General features: G+C 40.1%; 1 protein-coding gene across 3 annotated transcripts in view; it reads left to right on the top strand.

Annotated features, from left to right (window-relative positions):
* LOC141802585 (CUB and sushi domain-containing protein 3-like) overlaps nt 1-23,169 on the top strand; it is a 448,333-nt gene that overhangs the window by 138,379 nt on the left and 286,785 nt on the right. For all 3 annotated transcript variants that reach the window (XM_074686127.1, XM_074686129.1, XM_074686128.1), the window contains exon 3: nt 3,576-3,688. In XM_074686127.1, the coding sequence (XP_074542228.1) occupies nt 3,576-3,688 (113 nt within the window). The remainder of the gene's footprint in view (nt 1-3,575; nt 3,689-23,169) is intronic.

Below are 23,169 nucleotides of genomic sequence, written 5' to 3'. Positions count from 1 at the left end.
TAAGAAAGTGGCCGCCATTTGTTCTTTGTGTGGTTTTGGACAAGATGAGAGAGAATGGAGAAACAGAAAGGGAATAAGTCAGTTAAGAAATGAGAATCCAGCTGACAGGAAGGGCCAACCAGAGGAGCGAGAGGAAACAAGAACAAAGCAAATTCTTTGGAGAAATGGACTCAAATTCAACTTAAAAAAAAAAAAAGGGAATGTCCTGTCCTGATCAGCCTTTTCTTTTTGTTTGTTGAAAAAAGAACTAAAATAATAGATACAAAAGATGCCCTCTAATTGTTCAAGTTAACTCAGTTCAAATAACACTTTTGTAAAACTGATCAGTTTATTAAGGGCCATGATAGTCTGCTGCTTAAACTCAAAAAGAGAGGAAGCAGTCCAGTTGGCAGGGAGGCTCACCGATGACATGGGATAAATGCCAGAACTCTGAATGTCTGCTGTAAAGTTAACAAGAGGCACATCACGTTTTAAATCACCTCACAAGTGTCAGGAACTTTGCTGCACAGCACTTGCAAGGCAATGTCTGCAGTGTAGTGTTGAGAAGATGGTAAAACCTGTGTTCTCTACCACAGAAACGGTCAAAGTTGTGAATTTAACCAGCCTCAATGGGGGATTTGGGCTTTTTTGCTCTCCTTAGAGTTTTATTCTTCCTTTCAAAGTCCAGAGTGTGTTTCATTGGTGCAGGAGCCTTTCCTCTGATTCTTTAGAGAAATCTTTTTTTTGTTTTGGTCAAAGGGGTAGTGCCACCACTTGCTGGAATGATCCTGTTGTGTGCATGACTGTTTGACTGTTGTTGCTTTCTAAACTTTGCAGAAAAAATAAGTCTAAATTAGGGATGTCCCAATCAGCATTTTTTGCCCCCAATATGGATCCAGTTGTTGAGTATTGAATGTCTGCTGATACTAAGTCCCGATTTGATACTTGGGTCGTCAGACTAATCACATTGCATGTTATGAACTGTGCTGTACAGTTCCAGTGAGACATCAAATTTATGAGTCTGGGTGAACTCAGGGAGCTCAGGTATACAGATGCATTAGTGTTCAGCAGCAATTTTTTCAGTGCTGATCACTGATCAACTGGAAAATACCAAAATCTACCCTAATCCGTACTGCAAATCTGCACCAGGGACATCCTTAATACTTCTTGGCAATAAATCTTCTACTGTTTGAAAGCCTGTTAGTTCCCCCTCCTAAATGGTGCCACAATTGTATGAACATGTATTTGTGGGTTGAGCTGCAGAGCTGACTGGGTTGTTTCCATACAAGATTTGCCAAATCCTCTCTACCAATGCCAAACAGCTTATTCTGCCATCAACTCTTGTTTGGTGGATTGGATGACTGATGTCTGAGGAAGAAAGACGTATGAGCAGTTGAACAAGTTATTCATCTATGATACACAAATTGCCTTACATAGGGATGGGGACCAAATTAGGTACTTTTATAGGTACTGACTGAATTCTGTCAAAAGTACTGGGTACTGTTTTATGTAAATTCATTCTATGAAAAAAAAGCAAACAAACAACAAATTGATATTTTTTACCACATAAACACAAAAAAGTACTGAAAATTCGTACCGTGGAGTACCAGTCCTGATTGCCAGGTACCCGGTATCGGTACCATATTGTTTTAATTATGAAAGGTACCCATCCCTAGCCTCATGTTTTGTGCTTTGTTTGGTTCGAAATTTTTCTACACTGCTGCAGCTTTAGCCATGGGGTTACTAACACTAATGATAAAGCATAAAAAGGTCAGCAATGGGGTGGGGTTGGGTTCCTGAAAAAGAAGCATGCAAAATAGAAGTAAGGCACAGAGAAGAGTGAATCATTGAATGGAGGGGCACATACAGGTTAGGGAGCAGGTGTTTTAAAAGAAACTGCAGCTAAATGATAGTCTATTAAAACCTTTTGTTCCCAGAAAAATCTTGTGATTTTGTGTTTTTGTTTTGTTTTGTTTTTTTTTTGGTCACATGGTAACATTCACATCTAAAATGATCTGAAACTTTTGGGAGTCTATATTAGTAACTCAAGCTTTGAGGGTTATAGTGCCTACAGCCACTTAATCTGATAAAGTTTTGTTTGCAGATAAAGCAAGCTATTCAGAAACGAGCTGAGATATTATTACTTCTAGATTTATCAAAATGAATCAATACTTAAAAGAAATCATCAAGATGGCAGTTTTTTGCCCTTTCTCTAAGCCCTTGTGGATAATCTGTGATAAGCAACTGCAAACTGCAATCTGAGGGAAGGAGGGAATAAAGTTAGATGGATGCCAGAGGGACATGGTTGGTACAGGGTGAGAAGAGTGGTAAAAGTGAGAGCAGGTTCAAAATAAAAGTGATATAAAAAAGGAAAAGATGCAACACAGACAGTAGAAATAATAGGGGAAAGGGTGAAAAGGACAAAAAGTCAAACAAAAGAAAGTATGAAGGGGAAGTGAAAAGGTAGCTGTGTGAATGCCAGGAACAGGCAAAGGCTCAGAGATGAGAAGAACTGAAGAGCAGGTAGAAAGATTGAGGTGGATAAATGCCACAGAATGAAGAACAGGAAGTGTGTGAGAGTAAAGAAAAGAAGTGTGATTTTTAACAGCAGCAGAAATGATTGTGCGGGTGGATTGAGGACAGAGAAGATGGACAGAACAGGAATAAAAGGACACGCAAAAAATGAGTCACATAAAAATGTCGCTGCGGCAGGAAGAAAGTTTGGCCTTTTGCCAGATGTGGAAAAAAAACAAAGAAAACAAACAGAAAAAAAACAGCCAGCCTTCCAGCCCTCTTTCTCCTCCTCCCTTGCCTCGCCTCCAACAAGCTAAAGGCCAACCTGGACATGCGTGTGGTGGCTTACATTTGGAGGACACTCTCAAACATGTGTAGTTCAGATTAAAGGCACCCTGGTTCACTACTTGATTCCTGTTTTATTGTTGGCCTGTCTGTTCACAAACCCATTTCAGAATGACTCGTCTGCTAACCATGGCTCACCATGCTCATGGCCACACTCTGATCTCATGGCCTGATTTATTTAAAAGCCTCTATTGAGAAGTGTGTTTTAGTGCAGCCCGTCTTTATGTTTTCAAATAATGGAAAGTTGTTTGTGTTCTGCCTCAGAGGCTCGACGGCAGGCTGTGGTAATGGTGAGAGGAAGCACCAGAGATGGTGGTGTAATCAGAGAGTGTAAAAATAGCAGCAGACATTGGAAGTCATTCTGTGTGCCTGATGTAAAATAGCGCAGCTGATGAGGAAATTTGAGAAGACTGCAAACTTTTGGAACAAATATTCATTAAACTTACAACAGATTAGGAGATTGTTTGTTATTGTTTGCCATTCTAAGTTTAACAACCTATCCCACAATGTAATTTTCAGAGTTTTCATTTACCAAAATGCAACATTTTTGTGAACTCATAAAATCCCAAGGGAGCTGTGATTGACACATGGGTCAGTTATAATGTCTGTATGCCACTCTCTTTGTTGCCTCGATGATGGGTCCTGAGTTTATAAAAGAAGCACTGAAGCTTAATCTGTACTCACACCCTGTGTCTGATAATGTTAATTATGTCAACACATCTTCTCTGTCTCTGCAGGCTAACAGGCTTCCAGGTCCCTGCTCCTGTCACCAGTACGGGGAATGTCTTCTCTTTGAGGTTGACCAGTGACTTTGCTGTCTCTGCACATGGCTTTAAACTCAACTATGAAGGTCAGAACATGTGTTTGTGTGTTCATGTTTGTGTGTGTGTGTGTCACCTTCTTCGGTTCTAAAACATAAAAAAACAACCACCTAGGCCTCTGACTGAGAAAGACTATGCATGTGACAGACAATGTGATGACAAGAAAGCCAAGACAGATTACAGAAATGATCCTGTTGGTGCTTTTTTGTTTACTTTGAGCAACTGCTACCAATGTTTGGTTGACCATTCTACTTAAAAAAGCAATATGCCACACATGAAGTTTTTATAATAGAAGTTTTTGTTGGTTTTTCTAATTCTAAAATAGGGATGGGTACCGAATTAGGTACTTTTAAAGGTACCGACCAAATTCTGTCAAAAGTTACAGATACGGGTTCATGTAAAATCAAATGGTACCATGTTTAAATACCTACATGCATACTTGTGACTGTGAGGGATGGAAGAGAAGGCAATTTCCATGCTCAACATGAACACAGCATTGCAGGGTTATATAGTGAAGAACGAATATGTTAAATTGTAAAAAATATATTTTTTACTATTAAACAAATTGATATTTTTACTGAATAAACACAAAAAAGTACTAAAAATTGGTACCAATTGCCAGGTACTGGGCATCTGTACCGTATCGTTTCAAATGTGAAAAGTACCCATCCCTATTCTTAAATTAAGCTTAAGTTCTTAGTTTTTGTACTTCAAAAAAATTCTAATTTCCACATGAAGATACAATACAATTGTTTTTTTCTTAACTGCCACAATTGCTTAAAAAAAGGCAATGATGCAACTTCCCTTCAAGGACCTAGTTGCACAACGAACTGCTACATGGCTGCCTTCATAGCAGGAAAAAAAGAAACAAGTGAAAGGCAGTTCAAAACAGTCCCTACTTTGATTTAGAAAACCCTCATTTCAGCCTCTGCCTGAAACCTTTCGTTTTAGCTGTTGTCGCTTTAAGGCAGTGTTTCCAAATCCTGGTCCTGGGGTACCCCTGCCCTGCATGTTTTTTTATGTTCCAGACTCCAACACCCCTGATTCAAATGATCAGCTCGTCATCAAGCTCTGCTTGACCCTGATAACGAGCCATTCATTTGAATCAGGTGTGCTGGAGTGGGGTAACATCTAAAACATGTATAGCAGGGGTACCCCAGGACCATGATTGGGGAACACTGCTTTAAGGCTTCTCCCTCCCAAAACCCCCTTACCTCTGATTTGCCATCGCTCTGGAGGTCTGTCAGGGGCAGAGCCATGAGCCAGCCTTGGTGTTTGAGGCCAGCACCTTCGACTTGTCATTAACCATTTTGGAGATCCTTATGCGATGACCTCATCATTTCAACAACTGTTGTGACAATCACTTTTAGATCTCTTTGCATTTTCAGAACAGACTGTTTTGAGCAGTTTACAGACATATTCAGGGATTTCTACCAAATATGGACATGTAGTTATTTACAAGCCTGCATTGTTGCTTCATATCCATGATTAAAATATGGGAAAATGGGATTCCCCCTCTTGAAACATTTTCAGGTCACTCAAGCTTTCTCCTTCATGCTCACCTTTAAAAGGGTTTCTGCAATCTACTTGGTGCTTCTTATACCTATTTTTCTGAGGGGTTTCTGCAGTTATTCATGGTACATTTATAAGTGACTGGAGTGAGTATCCTATCTTGTTGACTGCTGGTACATGGAGTTTATATATCATATTTTCCTTTACAGATTTGTTCAGGAAGTGTAACCCTTTTATATTGGTGTGGATTTGGGGTTAATTCTCACTTTTCAATCCAGTTCCATGGAGAGGCTATTCAGATTCTTTTTTTTTTTTGAGAAATGTGCATGCCTTTGACTCTCCTACACACAGCACAGAAAAGAACTCCCCTTTGGGTGACAAGTTCATTTCTGTTCAACCCCAGAGGCTGTCAGAATTACCAATTCTGCACACACAAGAGGACATGAAACAGGGACAGACTGAGAGCTCTCTGATGTTGAAGAACAAGGACGGAGATGTTTAGTGTTGACATTTTCAGATGATAGTCTGTTGTGATTTTGTAGATATTGTTGCGTTTTTACAGATAATAAGTGTGGCAGATAAACTACTTGAACCACTTTTGGCTCTCAGCTCAGATTTAGTTTAACAGACAAACTTTCTTTCTGTGACACATGGGAGTTTGGGGGAAAACAAACAAAGGACGCTTGAATTGAAATAATCATTTTAATGTAAATTATAAGCTTGTCATCTTTAATTTCCCTTAGACAGAAAACCAGAGATAAAACATTTATCCTGCTCCTGGAGGGAATTTGGCCCCTTCTAAGGGCATCAAATCCATCCCCCTTTTGCCCTCTTCCTTAAGGGCTTCAAAGAAGTAAACAGCATGATAACATTTTCACAGATGAAAGAAGAGATACGGAGAGTTGAAGTGATTGTTAAAATTAGAACCCACTGTTTATCAGCACCATGTCCTTTGTGCTCTTAAGATCTTGAGATTAGATTCCGATTAGAAAAACTTTGATGTCCTTTACGAGGCATTTAGTTCTGGAGGATAAAACCGGCTTAAAACTGTCTGCCAGAGACACACACATGACAACACAACAGATCGGTCTCCAAGCCATCCATATTCAGTCAGAGGGGTCTGATACGACAACAACCAGCATAGAGGAAGAGATTTGTTACTCAGCACGGTGAAGTGGTACTTTACCCAAAGGAATGAGATGCATGATAATTATTCAGGAAGTAGATAACTTGCAGTAAAGGTGAAGTTTTCCAAAGTGTACTGTCATTACAGGTACAGGTCATATCTCTGCTGGGGCATAGATAATCAAGTTAACAAGAGCTGAATATGCATGTACAGTGGTTGCTTCCATCTGTCATCGTTTCAGCACAGTCACACTGTCATGGCTTCCTGTCACAGTCATGAGATTAGAACAGCCGTCATTAGCAAGATTAGCAACACACGCTCTGACAAGTTAAAACGTGCTGTCAAGAAGCTCAGCTCATGATGGGAGTTTCAGGTTTGTGGGGATATTTAGTCTCTAACTTTCAGATGACAGTAGTTAAGCAGTGTATCATTTTAACAGCAGTCTTCAGAGACCATACCACCCCTTGCATCATCTTGTAAGGCTTTTGTGCTGTCGCTTTGTCAGTGGTTATTTTTGTGATGTGTGTCTTGAGTGCACGCCATAACAATAACACACATGCTCATTGGATTTTTATTTTTGTGTGTGTGTTTGTGTGTGTGTTTGGGACATGGTACCAGCTTTGTATATCCAGGGAACTTATCTGAAGAGCCCCTGCTGTTAATTCATTCATCGGCTAGAGAGGAGGGGAACAAAGAGGCAAACCACACTTGGCATCAGCTAAAATGCTCCATAATACTGATGATCTGTTCTTCTGTTTTTTAACATTCAGTAGCTCACACTTTCTACGACTCATAGCCAGGGCTCTACGTTTACACAGCCTGCAATGATCCACCCAAATTTTGGCAAGTCGCACATAGTCCATGTAATCCCTCTGCCTAATCTGTGGCTGGAAATGTTTCAGATTTGAGATTTACTCAGGTAATGCCTGAGCATTGTCACTGGACATTTTTAGAAAAGATAAAGAAGAGGAAAAATGTCTTCTCATCTTAAAACTGGTGTTTCAGTCCTTCTTCATATTTGTTTCTGTATCTCTTTCCAGCTATTATTTTCTCTCATAAATAAATCATCTAACACAGTGCAGATGAAAAAAGCCAGTAAAAGTCATTGCTTTTACTTTGTATTTCCTAAACAACCCTCTGTTGACTTAAAGTAAAAAGGCTGGATTATATATATAAATGTAAAAAAAAAAAAAAAACAGAGTCAAAGAATTCGTTACTACATTCACCGACCACTTTGTGAGGTACACCTTGCTAGTACCGGGTTGGACCCCCTTGCCGTCAGAACTGCCTTAACCCTCCGTGGCATAGATTCAACAACATACTGGAAACATTTCTCAGAGAGTTTGGTTCATGTTGTCATGATAGCATCACGCAGTTGCTGCAGATTTGTCGGCTGAACATCCATGATGAGAATTTACTGTTCCACCACATCCCAAAGCTGCTCTATTGGATTGAGATCTGGTGACTGTGGAGGCCATTTGAGTACAGGGAACTCATTGTCATGTTGAAGAAACCAGTCTGAGGTGATTCCAGCTTTATGAGATGGAGGTAGCTAGATAGATAGAGGATGCTGGAAGTATCCATCAGAAGATGGGTACACTGTGGTCATAAAGGGATGGACATGGTCAGCAACAATACTCAGGTAGGCTGTGGACTTTAAACCAGGCTCAGTTGCTACTAAAGGGTCCAAAGTGTGCCAAGAAAATATCCCCCACACCATTACACCACCAGCAGCAGCCTGAACCGTTGATACAAGGCAGGATGGATACATGCTTTCATGTGGTTGCTGCCAAATTCTGACCCAACCATCCGAATGTTGCAGCAGAAATCCAGACTCGTCGGACAACATTTATCCAATCTTCTGTTGTCCAATTTTGGTGAGCCTGTGTGAATTGTAGCCTCAGTTTCCTGTCCTTAGCTGACAGGAGTGGCACTCAGCGTGGTCTTCTGCTGCTGTAGCCCATCTGCCTCAAGATTGGATGTGTTTTGCATTCAGAGATGCTCTTCTGCAGACCACGGTTCTAAAGAGTAGTTATTTGAGTTACTGTTGCCTTTCTATCAGCTTGAACCAGTCTGGCCATTCGCCTCTGACCTCTGGCATCAATAAGGCATTTTGGCTCACAGAACTGCTGCTCACTGGATATTTTCTGTTTTTGGGACCATTCTCTGTAAACCTTATAAATGGTTGTGCATGAAAATCCCAGTAGATCATCAGTTTCTGAAATCAGACCAGCCCATCTGGCACCAACAACCATGCCACGTTCAAAGTCACTTAAATCACCTTTCTTTCCCATTCTGATGCTCGGTTTGAACTGCAGCAGATGGTCTTGACCATGTCTACATGCCTTAATGCATTGAGTTGCTGCCATGTGATTGGCGTGCCTTTTATGATATAACATATTATGATGGATATAAATCAATAAAACACCCTCTGTTGGGATTATGATCTTCAGGTCTGAGACTGAAATAAAGAGGTTACTGGATTCCCTTCCTCTGAAATCTGAAAAAAGCTCAAAGTCCCTTGCATTTTAATGAGCCCACATCATCCACACAACTGAAAAGGAGCCTCTTGGATTCTTGCTGATGGGTCATTACAGGTACATAAAACTAGAAGGAGTCCCCAGGGCGGACCCTGAAGGTACTGCAGGGCTTTTCATAACCTGCCTGGTCTTTGAACGCCTCAGGAGTCTTGCCCCAGGAGCCCAGGAGACGCCAGGGGATGTCTGAACTGCCCAGCTTCACCTGCTGCTTCTGCACCTCTGAGCTGGATCTGAATTTGAAAGAGAGGATGAGAGACAGAGTGGATTAACATACCGTTCTGTGAGTGCCAAGACAAAACCAGTGGTACAGAGGTATGAATTATCTGCACATAATGCGGCAGGGGTCCATGAAAAAGGCTCTTTCTTCAACCACTCAAGACGGGATTTTGCATTCAGCAGGGCAAAGGTACCGGTGTGACTCTATTCTTTCAAGTCTGTCTGCTCCGAGCGATACACTTTGATGTGATTGTTGGACTCGAACATTTCTTCCCCTTCCTCTGAAGACTGTCAGGCCATAAGTAATTCATTCACCGGCACATACTATACAAGTGTGTGTGTGTGTGTGTGTGTGTGTGTGTGTGTGTGTGTGTGTGTGAGAGAGAGAGAGTGTGTGTGTGTGTGAAACAGTGATGTATTATTTAGTGTGATGTTGAAGGCAGTTTGATATTGTGCTGATGAGACAGAATTACAGATTATCACAGGATTTAGAACAGTGCCTGTATGCCTGTGTGCATTCATATGTTGTGTTTGTGTGCGTGTGTATGTGTGTGTGTGTGTCTACACTTGCATAAACATTGCTGGATATCTTTCCCTTGTAACTCCATCCTCTCATCCTCTGTCTTTCCCCTGCTCCACCTTCTCCTTGTTTGTCTTCACTAAACTTCTGTCACTTTTGATTAACACAAACAGATTCTACCTAAAGTTTGAAATATCTTAAATTAATTAATTCTAGAAGAGTCAACAGATTTATGACACGTGAACAGTTTTATCCTTGTTTATTATTTAATGTTAAATGTATGTTTGGTTGTTGGAGTGTTGTAATTTATTTACTGCATGAAGAGAACTTATTGTGAAGCATGTGAGTGACATCTCTTGGACATGGTCTGATTATAAAGCAGCCTGCGGAGGAATTCACTTCGAATTTTCCAGAAATCAAAGCACTTGTTTGCACAGTGCACAGAGAACCATGGAATAAAAAACATTACACTGTGTTAAATATAGATTTTCATCACCCATGTTCATTTATTAAACATATGAACACATCCACACACATGCTCAGAAAACCATACTGACATAGAGATTCATACCACACACTCACAGACACTCAGCTCCCAGATGTAATCGTTTTCTTCACAACATGCAGCAGAGTCCATGTTTTTCAGCTGAGAACATGCCGCCATGTGACTAACAAGTCAGAAGGGGTTTCACTTTACTCCCCTTACCCCCACTCTCTCCTGCTAGGTTTTCTCCTCTTCTCTGCATGTATATTATCTGCTGCTTGTTTTTTCCCCTCCTCTCTCCACATAACAGTACTTATTTAACCTTCATTTATACTTACAGAACCAGAGAGTTTATATTGTGCCTCTGGAGAAGTTATAAACAAAAGCTAATAAAATATGGAGGAGGGAGAGAGGACTGGAAATAAATTCAATGGAAAATGGTTAAAGGTGCAGAACACTGGATCACTCTCTTTTTATCCACAAAGGTGAGGAGCAACAGTTTCCAGGCCATCAGAAACTAATCAAGAACAGTACATCAAATGTTATGAATATTAATCTACCCAACTGAATTCCTTTTAATGAACTGCAGCTGAATCCTGGCAGAGCTGGATGAATAAATGAGTACTGAAGGAGGGGCATTGAATGGAACTTTAGCGACCATCTTCACTTCTATCTGTCTGTTTCTCTTCTTTCGACTGTTGGGAATTCTTTTGAATTGATTTTTGTAAGCAGACTTTAAAGGCTGTCAGTGGGTCGAATGCTTTGTGAGATTCCTGGGTTATTTTCCATTGAGGCACTCATCCATCCATTGTACATCAAGAGGCGAGTTTCTCAGTGCACTCACAGACGTCTACAGTTAATCCAGTGACCTTCTGATTGCGCACTTTTTTGAATCTACTTCACTGCCATCTCAGTACGTCTCAGTACGTCTCAGTATAAATGATTCAGATCTTAAAGGAGGGAGCATGTGAGACTCTTCACCTCACTTAAAGGTCTCTGCTCTCTTTGGTAATACGTGATATTTGTACATCGTGAAATGCAAGCAATAGATTTAGCAAATAAAACACCTTCAAGAACAGATCAGAGATTTTGGAGAAAATTTTATACGTTTTCTCCCTTAAGAACTTTTAAGGCTGTTATTTAAATATAGAAAAAGCTAAATCCAGAAACAAAAACAGCTCAAGTTTGATAGTGGGAAGTGCAAACACTAAGGGCCTGATCAACTAAAGTGAGTGATTCATCAAACCTGAAACTGTTAGCGGTCTCTGTTTTTGCATCTGTATTTAGCACATTAGAAAGGCAGGTGCAAACTGCCACAGCACAAATGGCTGCCATCATTGTGGTGAGAAAGAGGCAGAGGTGTAATGACAAATGAGAGAGCGAGAATCTTGCGTGTGTGTATCAACATATTTGGACTGTCAGAAATAAAAACAGGAGAATTATCATCTATCCAGCAATACCTTTTTTGAGCTTTGATTTTCTTTTAAAAGAGGCTTTGTGTTTTCGTTGACTACGCTGGTCTCCACCTGTGGGTAATGAACGTTCATCTCCTGCGCTCTCTGGAGTGCGCAGCAGATTGAGCTCCTGCTTTGTTAGCCGGAGGTTCAAAGACCACTGCCGCTGACTTTTCCTCCGAGGACTTTTGCCAGGGCATTGCTGGTCATTGTCAGCCCAGACACAGCACTGACCACAGCTGCTTTGTGTGCAAAACGATGGCGTGAGCGTCACAATTAATCTGGCGTATTGCACCTGCAGCACAGACTAAAACATGGGACAACATAGGTATTTTTCTAAAGTAACATAGAGAACTCAGGGAGTTAAAATGAATGAAAACAGTTCCAGAGTTGGACCTCTTGAGAAACTTTGGAGCATATCAATAAAATAGAGACCAGGTTGGTAGGACAGAATGAGGATTTGGACCCTGAGCTATGGTTAACACGAAACAGTCGGCTCACCTTCTGTACCCTAAACTATGCCACAAACTGGGTTTACAAAGTTAGCTTGTTGTAACATTTCAAACAAAAGCCTCCAAAACTATAAATAAAACTTTGACTTCCTCCTCACTGTGCACCCTGCAAAAAGGCATGTCTTTATGACAGAGGGTCAAAGTACTTTTGAGAAATGATGTCTCCATGCCAAAAAAAAAAAAAAAGGATTCCTGCAATCAACACCAACCCAGTAGTCCTCAGTGTTTTTAAAGTCTTATTTTGCTTGTTTGTTTTTGTTTTATTCCCAGACTATGACTGATTTCAACACTTCATACAGGTGCTTAAAAAACCCTGACCCAAAGAAGGAGCAGGTGGCTAAAACTGGCCGAGATTTTAGTGAGGAAACACATTTTTAACCCCAGGAATAAGACTTTGCTAGATTTGGAAAGTAATAGACCTTGCACAGATACTCCTGTATAATTTGGTGTTTTTTTGACTCCGTCTGGGGGTCTTCTTATAAACACAAAATCTCCTTCCTCACACTCCCACTAAGTGTGAGAATGTTAACCCATCTGATTTGTTTATCTGAGCGTTTATTGTGTTTCAGCTCATTTACATTAAAGAAGATTGTGGAAACTTGTCTTGCACGACAGCCCAGCCTCTAGCAGGTGGAAAAGTTTTTAATCAAAAGCAAGTCAGCTTTGGTTTGAAGGCTGGGAAATCTGACCAATTGCCTGTAAAGTCTTCATCAGTCCCTTTAGCTCCATTAAACTTGAGATCAACAGCCTCCCTGGTTATCTGTCGGCATCATTAAACCAAACGTGATGCAGATGCATCACTGAAGTGCTACATTTTCCTTAGGATCGTGATGTCTAATTGCTTTCCCACATTACGATTCATCTTTCATCAAGAAAGCCTTCATAAATATTTCATCCCCTGCGTCAATTATATTCCAGACTCAATAACTATTTTCCAGTCACAGCAATAAACACTGGCCAACAACATTCAATCCTCACATTACTGGCTCTAATCAGACTGCTGCATGCATGGTCACAGAAACTGGCCCCTCGGAGGAAACACTTTATGAAATGTGAAATTTGAATGATTGTGTGGCCGATAGGCAAAGTTCCAGCAAAAACTGAACAGCAGCGCCTCATGGGGCCAAATCTCAACGCATAAAGTGTTTGCATCCATATTTAGAGGCAGACATTCAAGGGCCGGTCCACCATTTGTTTCTCCGGCTCTCTGATCTCTTATCAGCACTTGATTGATTGATTTTGACTCCAGGCTCCTCGACTTGAACATGATCTGAGTGTAAAAGTCAAGTTTGATCTTTATCAAAAAGACCTGAGGGGACTGACAATATCAACTCGTCTATCTATCACCTCTCCAACCCTCTGTCCATCTGTCCTCTTTCTCAGTAGGTGTTTGTCTCCCTCCTTCAATCCAGAGGGAAAGTTAAAGGCTTCATTCAGAGAAGGTCACCCTGATGGTGAAGGAAAACAAAGAGCATAGTATGGAAGAATATAATATATGTTTTTATTTTTTTTATTTAGTTGCTTTGTAAGCGGTCCTGCTGTTTTCATTTGGATAGTTCTGCTTTTTCAATTTGTAAGATATAAGAAAAGAGAAGGAAGAGACGCTTAAATCTGTTTTTGTGAAGACAGATTAATCCTCTCATAGTCTACAGTTGTTTATTTTGATGCTGCTGTTCTTGTTAATCTTAATAGACTTTAAGATTATATAAACCTCTTGAGTTAGACATCACAAGTCCTACAGTGTTATTATTTATTTGTACCCTCAAAGCTTTATTTATGTCTTCTCCTGAGGGCATGTGAAATAACTTTTTTAGGTTGTTTAATATTTCTTTGAAAGCTTTGTGTGTTGTTTGTTCAGTGCATTTTTACAATTTGATTTCCAAAGACACCATGAGCATAATTATAGAAGGAATTACATACTTTTCTGTTTGTTACTGGAGGTAGTTCAGCTTACTGAGGCAGACCCATGAGCCTGCATCCAGCCTGCCCGCTGTCCTTGTCTGGCCCGTGTGAGGTCAATCATAAATAAGAACATAAATTAAAAAAAAAAGTGTGTCGCACCAGCAATACAACTGTGTTGCTTTCATTATGAAAAGTGTGACACATGCATTATTTTCATATGGACGCACTTGAGCATGTGAGCGCTATGTGAACAGCTACAAGACATGAAGTTCAACACATCAAAATACACATCTCTGATCATCCCCTATCAGCTGCCCATGGCCACCTCAGAAATTCAGCCAGGCTTCAGTGCACTTGTTCAAGCTCAAGACAGACTAGATTCTTCTCACTTGAAGAGATAAAATCAAGTGGAAAAACATTCAAGTTATTTTTCTTTCTAAAGAGTTGTTATAAATTAGTATACATGGAGACTAACAAACACTAATGCAATGATTGTTTTTATTTTACTGTTTATTACTTAAATAGGATTACTTTTCTCCCTGACTCATACCACAATTTAACATATTTCTAAAATATCCTTATTCTTCTGGTGACCAGTTACAGCTAGAGATGCACCGATCCAGCCCCTCAAAGCTGGATCTGGTATCAGTGGGAAAGGATAGGCCCAAACTTGACACCAAGGCCAAACTATGATTTAGTCTACAGAGTATAAAACTTTACAATTAAACAGTAATTTCTGTAAGTTCTGAAGCACTGTTTTAACCAAACTGCTGTGTAACATTTAAACACTTAAGGCCCATTTATGCTCAACGTTCTGTACGGATACGGATATGTCTACTGACGCAGCCCGCTGTCGGTGCTCTGCCTTCATTTCGTCCGTATTTCTGAATGTTTCCATGAAGCTTATGGATATGGACCAACGGAACAGTACCACTGGAAACCGTGGGGGCAGTGTTGCTGGTACTACCAGGCGTTAGTGAAACACAAAGAAGAAACAATGGTGGAACTTTCAGGATTTATTTAAATGCCTCACAGACCATTGCCTGGTACAATGCTGCCTCCATTTTTGTCTTTTATGCAAGCAGAACATTATTAGAAGCCACAATGCTTGTTTTTGAGTTTCGTTGTCAGTAATTCTGTAGGTACGTTTTGTCTTTTACTCAAAACATTCCCAGTTTTTTCCCATAGTAGGGTATGCAGGTTATTATTTAACACTGGTATAGAATCAGTATCAGTAACGGGACATGAAAAGTTGGATCCGTGCATCCCTAGTTACAGCTAATCAAAATATATAAGTAAGTACATTAACAAAGGGAAAAAGTGAATGGTGGGCAGACTTGAGTACATGTTATTGTTGGTGACACAGTTCAGGTTTCTCATGTGGTCCCTTATAAAAATGAACTGGCCAACCCTTTACTAAGGTATAAATCTGTTTTTCTTCATACAACTTGCTCTCTATCTCGTCTTGTTTCTTTTTATTCCCATCCAGTGTTTCTTGGAGTCAGCGCACAGCTAAACTCAAGTTGAGTGCTCAGCATGCACACAGTGCACAATGAGTGCGTCTGTGCCTACAAACATGTATAACTAGGTCTCAGTTCATACATTTAAAATGAGAAAGGATATTTTTGTTCCATCTCAGGGGGGAACAGTGTTACAACAGTGTTACAGTCCTGGAGAGTCACATGTGTTTGTGTACTCGTATACGTATGTGGTCTCCCTATCCCCCTGTGTTTGGGGCGGGCTAGTGTGGGTCTATGTACATTAGAAAGAAGTAACGTGGAAAAAAAGAACTGAGAACAGAGTCCAAGTGATAGCGCAGGAGGAGGAAAGAAAGATTCAAAACTACACAAAGGGGAGGGAAGTAAACAGAAGAAAACAAGAAAAAGGAAAGAAAAAGGAAAGAAGAAAAGAAGAGGAGTAATGTGAAAAATTGTAATGTGCTGTATGCTTTCTATAGCTGAACAGGAGAAATCAATGCTGCTACAAAGAAGTGTGCATGTGTGTGTGTGTATGTGTCTGACTGAGTGGGTGACTGTTCATTATCTACAGTGTGAATGCTCCTCACTGTTCCAACTGCTGCAAGGTCAGCGTCGACGCAGGGGCATCAATCAAAACAATCACACACATACAAACACAGACGGACACACACTCACAGCAGATGTGGACAACAGATTGCATTTAACTTCATTTTGGGGGGAAATTTAAGTGATTTTGTTCACAAACCTGCCACTTTGCTGTCTACTTCATCAAGGAGGATATCCACCAAGTCCTAAAAGCATCAAACACATAGTTTAAAAAGTATCATGTTTTATTCAAAACCTGGTTATCATCACTGCCTGGAGTAGGCTACATGATTTTTAGTGTTACATTCTAAAGCTGAGGTGCCATGAAGCCTTTGTTAGTGACTTTAGATAAAAGCAAGCCTCAAATGAAGCAGTCCGGCAGGTTAGAAATTTTAGAGTGTGTGCAGCGTGGAAATCTTCTGCGTGAAAGGGACCACGCAAGGGAGTGTAGAGGTGAAAGTGACGTCATTGCAACATGCGGACCCCTCATTACGTCAAGCATAAATCAGCCTTTAAACAGCCGTGTGTGATGGCAGACCATTGAATTTATAATGTTACGGTTTTACATGCTCTGTCCCAAGTTCATAGAAACTCTAAAGCAAAGAGGTAAATCACAGAATGAAGTCTTACAAACATTAAAATCATATATCTGGTAATTATTAACTGCAAGTTGTACTAACAGTGACGCATCACTGGACAGATTCAAAAGTTTTCTGATCTGGCGTTTGGTAGATTGAGACAAGAGTCACAGAGTATTGCTTCCCTATTATGACAAATATTGCAACCTTATTCTGTGTAACCATCAAAGCCTTTGACATGTGACTCTGTGGGGTTGCAGCCACTGTCAAAAGCAAGTGTTACCATCCTGTTACCTTCTTCTAATTTTATAATGGAAAAGTACAAAAATGCTGCCAAATCTCTCCAGGCCCTCAATGACTGTCCACACAGAGTATCAATTTGATATCTGGATAATGTAATTACAGCCACCGGCTGCCAAACATCTAACTATCAGGATATTGTAGGTGCCTCACATCGCAGAAGTCCAGAATGTGACAAATTAATGTGATAACTGGATAAAATGGACTAATTTGATGATGGATTGATGTGAGGAAGCTGCCAAATGTTTCAGCACCTCGACAGGATCAGTGTCTGACATCAAGGATTCTCCAACAAAACAGTCATCAGCGTGACGCCTTGATAATCCAATCAAAGTTAAGTCTCTCAGTGCCTGGACTGACAAGATCTGAGTTTTACATTAAAAGTCCTGCAAATGATTTATTGACCTCATACCTGGATGGTGTTTAATCCTTTTATGAAGGGATTATAGCAAACTGCTACTAAACTCTTCTGTGATGAGACAGAATAGAACTTCCATCAAATGATTCATTGATCTGATATTCAGGTCTGTCAGATAACCGTTTACCACCTGACTAAAATACAGGCTATCCTGATTTACGCTCAAAATCAGTGTGTGTACATGCTGCAGCAGCTTGTGAGTGTGTGTTTGTTGGTAATAACACAGCCTCCTGGCCAATGTCAGTCCATTATTCAGCTTTATATCAGCCAACCAATCAAACGGCCTCCCTTCAGGGTCACCACCTCGGCCCATCCAATCAGCTCCTCCTGCCAAGCAGCGAGGAATGTCACCTGATTAGCATAACTAGAAAATGAGCAGGGTCATGCTGACTCAGCAGTTTCCTGATGCCCAGATTCAGACAGCACTCAGAGGCAGCATTTAGACAAAACACAGCTTTCAACACTGTCAGCCAATCAAAAGCCACTTTTCACAGAGTGTTACAAATGTCCCATTTAATGTGATAAGAGATGTCAACTGAATGATCTCTCACCTCCTTGAGCTGCCTCTCATCAGCACATTTCATTATTTAAGGGTGTTCCATGGGTTTCCTCTCTCAATATTTAATCATCTAATTAATTGTTAAAATGACTGTCAGCGCTGTATTCTCCGGACCTTGTGCTTTTTATCAGCAGATTCAGTCTTTTTCTGCTTTTACACTGCTTTTACTTTTTCAACTAAGGTCTGTGGAGAACTAAGGTACAAGACTAGAAAGCAGGGAGTTTTACAGGCCTCGAGAAGTTTCAACATTAAGTACAATAACCAAATCACTAATCCTATCCAAAATAAAGTTTTAGACCTGCTGTAAGCAGACCTTCCGCTCTTAATTAAAAGTTCATACCCTCGTGCATTGCCAGCTTTTGCAAAGATAACTTCTTTATACAGATTACACCATAACGTGGAGGCTTAACTTCAACATCGGACCACTTCTTCTAATTTAACAATTCAATTTAAAGTTAGGCATGGAGCTGAATTTTAATCTCCTCCAACATTGTTCATCTTATGTTTGACATCTGTTGGCTTAACTTTGTGTGCATGACACTTTGAACAAGGCAGTGATGCTAGAATACATAAAACAGAACTACAATTCCCATATATAAGCCATTTAGTCACTTGCACAGACAAACAATGAACATTCAGTGACAGGTGCTATGGCAGGTCTCAAAGTAGAAGACATTTCACTGGATGCCGTTGATGTTTTTTGGAGACAGAAAGATCACATGTCATATAGAAGTCACCAAAAATGCCTAAACTTAATATTGGAATTATATGAATCATTGTATTTTTTAGAAGATCGATAAAAAGCTTCAAGTACAAGATAAAATTTACATGTCCCGGTGTAAACATGATGATCCATCCCGTTGTCATCACAATGGTGGGTTATCTAAGTGCCATCTTTAAGAGGGTCTTGAAGATACTATACCAGAATGCTAATGAAACTAAGCTCTAGAAGTTAACGCCAGTTTAGCTGGAGTCCTTTGGACAACATCGATCAATGATGTACAATCACCAAAGTACAAATACTAGAACAAACTAGGCCAATGAACTCCCAACAGACAAAGCAATATGATGAACATTGCAGTTTTGAGCTAATGTTAGGCTAACAGTAGGTAATGTTAAAAATTTTACAGATAACTTTATATTTCTTTCCATTCAAGTGACAACATGTTGCCTCTAGGGATGGGTACCTTTCACATTTGAAACAATAAGGCACTGATGCCCGGTACCTAGCAATCGGCATCAGTACACAACGGTACCAATTTTCACCTCTCTTGTGTGTGTTTATGTGGTAATAAATATCAAATTTTTAATGATAAAATCTCAAAGGTTTTCCCATTCAACATGTTTATTCTTCAATATATAAACTTGCAATACTGTGTTCATGCCCAGCATGGAAAATTGCTTACTCTTCCACTCCCCCACAGTCACAAGGATGCTGTTAGGTACCCAAACATGGTCCCCATTCCTAGTTGCCTCAAACATGATGTCAACTTACTTTAGAATAGATAGACATTTTTTTTTGTTTGCCTTGAATTGAAGTTGTAATCTACATGATGTACAACTTTATCCAAAAAGACTTTTCTTGCTTGAGATGTGGCTAAGAAAAAGGTAACATATACATGTCGCCCAGCCTCTCAGGATACCTTCTGTCGGAGTTGCATCATGTCTGGGGGCGGGACTCAGCCATTGGTTTATTCTTTGTGGACCTTAAGGACAAGTTGTGATCATATTCAGTTGGCTGTGAAACAGATGCACAAATTATTTACTTTGGAACAATCTTTAAACAATGGGATTTTGAATAAACACCCATTGTTATGGATTTAACCAGCTCAAATAAAACATCTATAGAGTCTGTAGATTCAGCTTTAGTGGATTAACTGCTCCAGTTAAATCTTAGTGCTGACTTTCTTTGGCATGTGTAATTAACAGCAGCAGTGATGAGAAAACTGATTCCTTTTGTTTGGCCTGCTGTTGTTGAGGTAACATTTTTGTTTGTTATACATTTAAAACTAAGTTAAGATGGTTCATGATCTCTACACCTTAATTTGTTTAATTTCTCAGGCAATATATAATCACAGCCTTTTTATGACGGATGATTACACAGCTGGTTGTTTGTTGGTTGGTTAATTTCACAGGTAAGATGAGCTTGGCAGCATTAAATTTAGGTGTGAGTGTGTGTGTGTGTGTGTGTGTGTGTGTGTGTGTGTGTGTGTGTGTGTGTGTGTGTGTGTGTGTTATCTGTCAGTCAGCCTTCCAGGGGGTCTCTTGATGTTAAATTTAATAAGTCACGCTACAGTAACCACAGCTATTAGATATCAAACACACACCCACACAGCTAGCATGCTAGCTCACCTCGGCTGTGCAACCAAGCAACACACACACACAGATGTTATCTGCCCAGAGTTATGACTCTCTCACACACACATACACACACTTTAAGCTAGGCAAGTTGATTCTCCTTTTATGAAATATTCACAGAATACACCAGAGTAAAGCTGATATCGGCTGTCACTGAAGATGCACACACATTGACACAGACTGTCTCTCAGGTAACCTGTACATGAGCTAACGGCTAATGTTTCATCCACTTCAGAGTATTAACCTTGTGTAGCTCTTTTTCTGTGTGTGCGATCGGTGTCAGTTTGTTTGAGGACAAGCAAAGGGTCAGTGTGAAGGTGTGTGAGATATAGGACAGAGACAACAGTGGGAGCACTGCTGGAAAACCCAGGAGACAGTGCTGTTCAATACACTCATAATACTAGCTGTCAGATTGGACAATCAGCAGCATTAACATTAGCTGCCTGTCAAGCTTGTCTTCAGGAAAAGGCTACTGGAATGGCTATAGGATCATAAATTTGGAAACAAATAGATGGTGAATACATGTACTATCTAAAAATCTCATTCTTGTATGAAAAGTTGCTGAAATGAAATGTGTGCATAGAAAATATGAAATCCCCAGCAAAAAATAAACCATCCATGTCCTTGTCAATACAATTCCAGTGCCAAGCTCTGGGTGTTCTGTCTTTGAGGGTCACAAGTAAACATCAATTAGAATGTAAGTTTAGAAATACCTGTTAGTTTTAGTCACTTTGTCTTTTTTGACATTTCAATCTAGTTTTAGTCGACAAAATCTCAAAACAGTTAAACTAGTTTAGTCAATGTGCTTTCTTTCTTGAAATTCATTCATATAGCAGTAAAGAGATTAATATTAAGATAATGACAAGTGTTCAAATCTCCAACATTTCACTCTCCTTAGACTTTTGCTTGTGTAATATCTTAGTTGAATAATTTAGCCTCGTCCCTGCCACCAATGTAATTCTACTGTGCTCTCCCTGCTGATCTACTAGAATAAGGAAAGGTCATTGCGCATTAAGAAAAAAAAAAGTGTTATGAAAGACTATTGCTCTCTCCAAGTCAAGTGCAAAGGCAAAACTTTTTTCTGTGGCCACCATGGCTGTATCTGTATTCTCAAGCTTAAAATTATGCTATAGGTGCATAATACAAGGACTGTAATGCCCTTTTACAGCTGTCCTTGAATGCATTGTCAGTGACGGCTGCACGTTGGACACAGTCTTACTGAACGTGTCTAACAGTTCGCTGAACAAGATGAAGCTGATGACAACGAGCTGTCAACAGTAATAGAAACAAAAAAATGTCAAACTTAAATATTAAGCAGACGTCACCCCAGTAGCTCCTCAAAATCATCCACGATAATGAGAAAGATGCTCTATGGCAGTGAGAACTTGAACCCACAGCGCACCTGTTGCACACTGTGCCCCTCAACAGAGTGAGTCTATCATAGGAAAACATTGTTTTGATTTTGACAGATTAGACACTCAGAGAAACACAGACTTTATGATACATGGATGTGGTCTCTGTGACATCACCTGTCTTTTCCTGATACAGGGATATAAAGCCTTTTGTTGCAGGGAGCCATATTGGAAATGCTGACTCAGGAGGTGGGCTTTGAGCCTCCTCACTAACGGGTATAGAATGCCGGACCTGTCAGGCTCATGAGCTGTGACTCTGATTGGACGCTTCTTGAACCAGGCTGTGAATTTGATGTCATGCTGCAAATGCCAGGGCTTTTTGGCTTGAGGTGTATATAGATTCCGGTCTTTGATAACCAGACTTGGGCAAATGCTGAGCACTTCCTCATAGGCTTCATTTTTTAAAACCGGATGTTGCCATTTGAAAAAATATGATGGATTTTACACGTCCAACAATCCATGGCTAACATTTTTTGTCTCACCATTGTTTCGTTTGCTAATGAAGAATTTACATTCCTCAAAGTTTTTATCATAAGCAAATTGTGTTAGCTCATCATTGTCCCATGGCAGAATATTCAGATTTTAAATTTATCCTCATAATTTACATTAATAAAAACAACAGATACATTTCCACGTATTTTACCAGAAAAAAAGAAAGTAGTTTGCTCTTTCTCAAAATAAGCTAATTCACTCGAGATAAGTCAGGGCTTCATAGTGAACTATGTACAAGATGTGTCTGTGTCACATTAAGTAAAACATGTTAAGAAAACTTCTCATCCATCTTTTGTTTCTTAAACTTTTCTTCTTCCAATTTGCTCCTCCAAACAGTGCTTAATCTGAGGTTCAGATTACACTTTTCTTTAGTGTGTGACTCTGACTGAATATCACTCTGATGATGGCTGATAACCCCAAGCCCGCGGCGATAGAGAGGATAAATTAGGAGACAAAAGAGAGGGATTTGAGCATAAAGTGTGTATGTGGTTGAAGGGAGAAAGAGCACTCTGATATTGATCTGCACAAAAAGGCCTTCTGAGAGGACACACTGGTTTACTCAGTCCTCTATAGTGACAACCATAGCATCTGAATCTCTTCTGTAACCCTTTATGTCCCTCTCCCTCCCCCTTTCTGTGTAATGGATATTGATTCAGTCTGAGGAACATACAGTAAGTTTCTATTTCTCTGGCTCCGTCTTGCTAACCTCTCTGCTCTTTCACAACCTCAGAGCTCTCTCCAGCGACAGCAGAGTGGGTGCAAGTAAAAATGTGTGTGTGAGTGTGTTTGTGTGCGCCCGTGTGTGCATATGCCACAGAGCAGTGCAGCTTTAGAAGAGTGACAGTGATGTCAGACACTTAACGATTTCCTATTGGCTGTTGGCCCCTGAGGCCTAACGACCTGTTATTGATCTGACCAATTAGCATTCACACCTTTAATTAATACCGAAGCCTCATGTGCATGCACGCACACACCTACACACACTCAGACACTCTCACACAATCTCACACACACATAGAGTTTTAATTAATAATGAAGAGAGAGGTGGCTGTGAGCAGAGATAA

This window comes from Halichoeres trimaculatus, unplaced genomic scaffold, assembly GCF_033239565.1.
Source record: "Halichoeres trimaculatus isolate MK-OKI-2021-1 unplaced genomic scaffold, fHalTri1.1 fHalTri1_scaffold_14, whole genome shotgun sequence".
Lineage (NCBI taxonomy): Eukaryota > Metazoa > Chordata > Actinopteri > Labriformes > Labridae > Halichoeres > Halichoeres trimaculatus.
The sequence above is the reverse complement of the archived record's forward strand: the minus strand, read 5'-3'. Positions and strand labels throughout refer to the sequence as shown.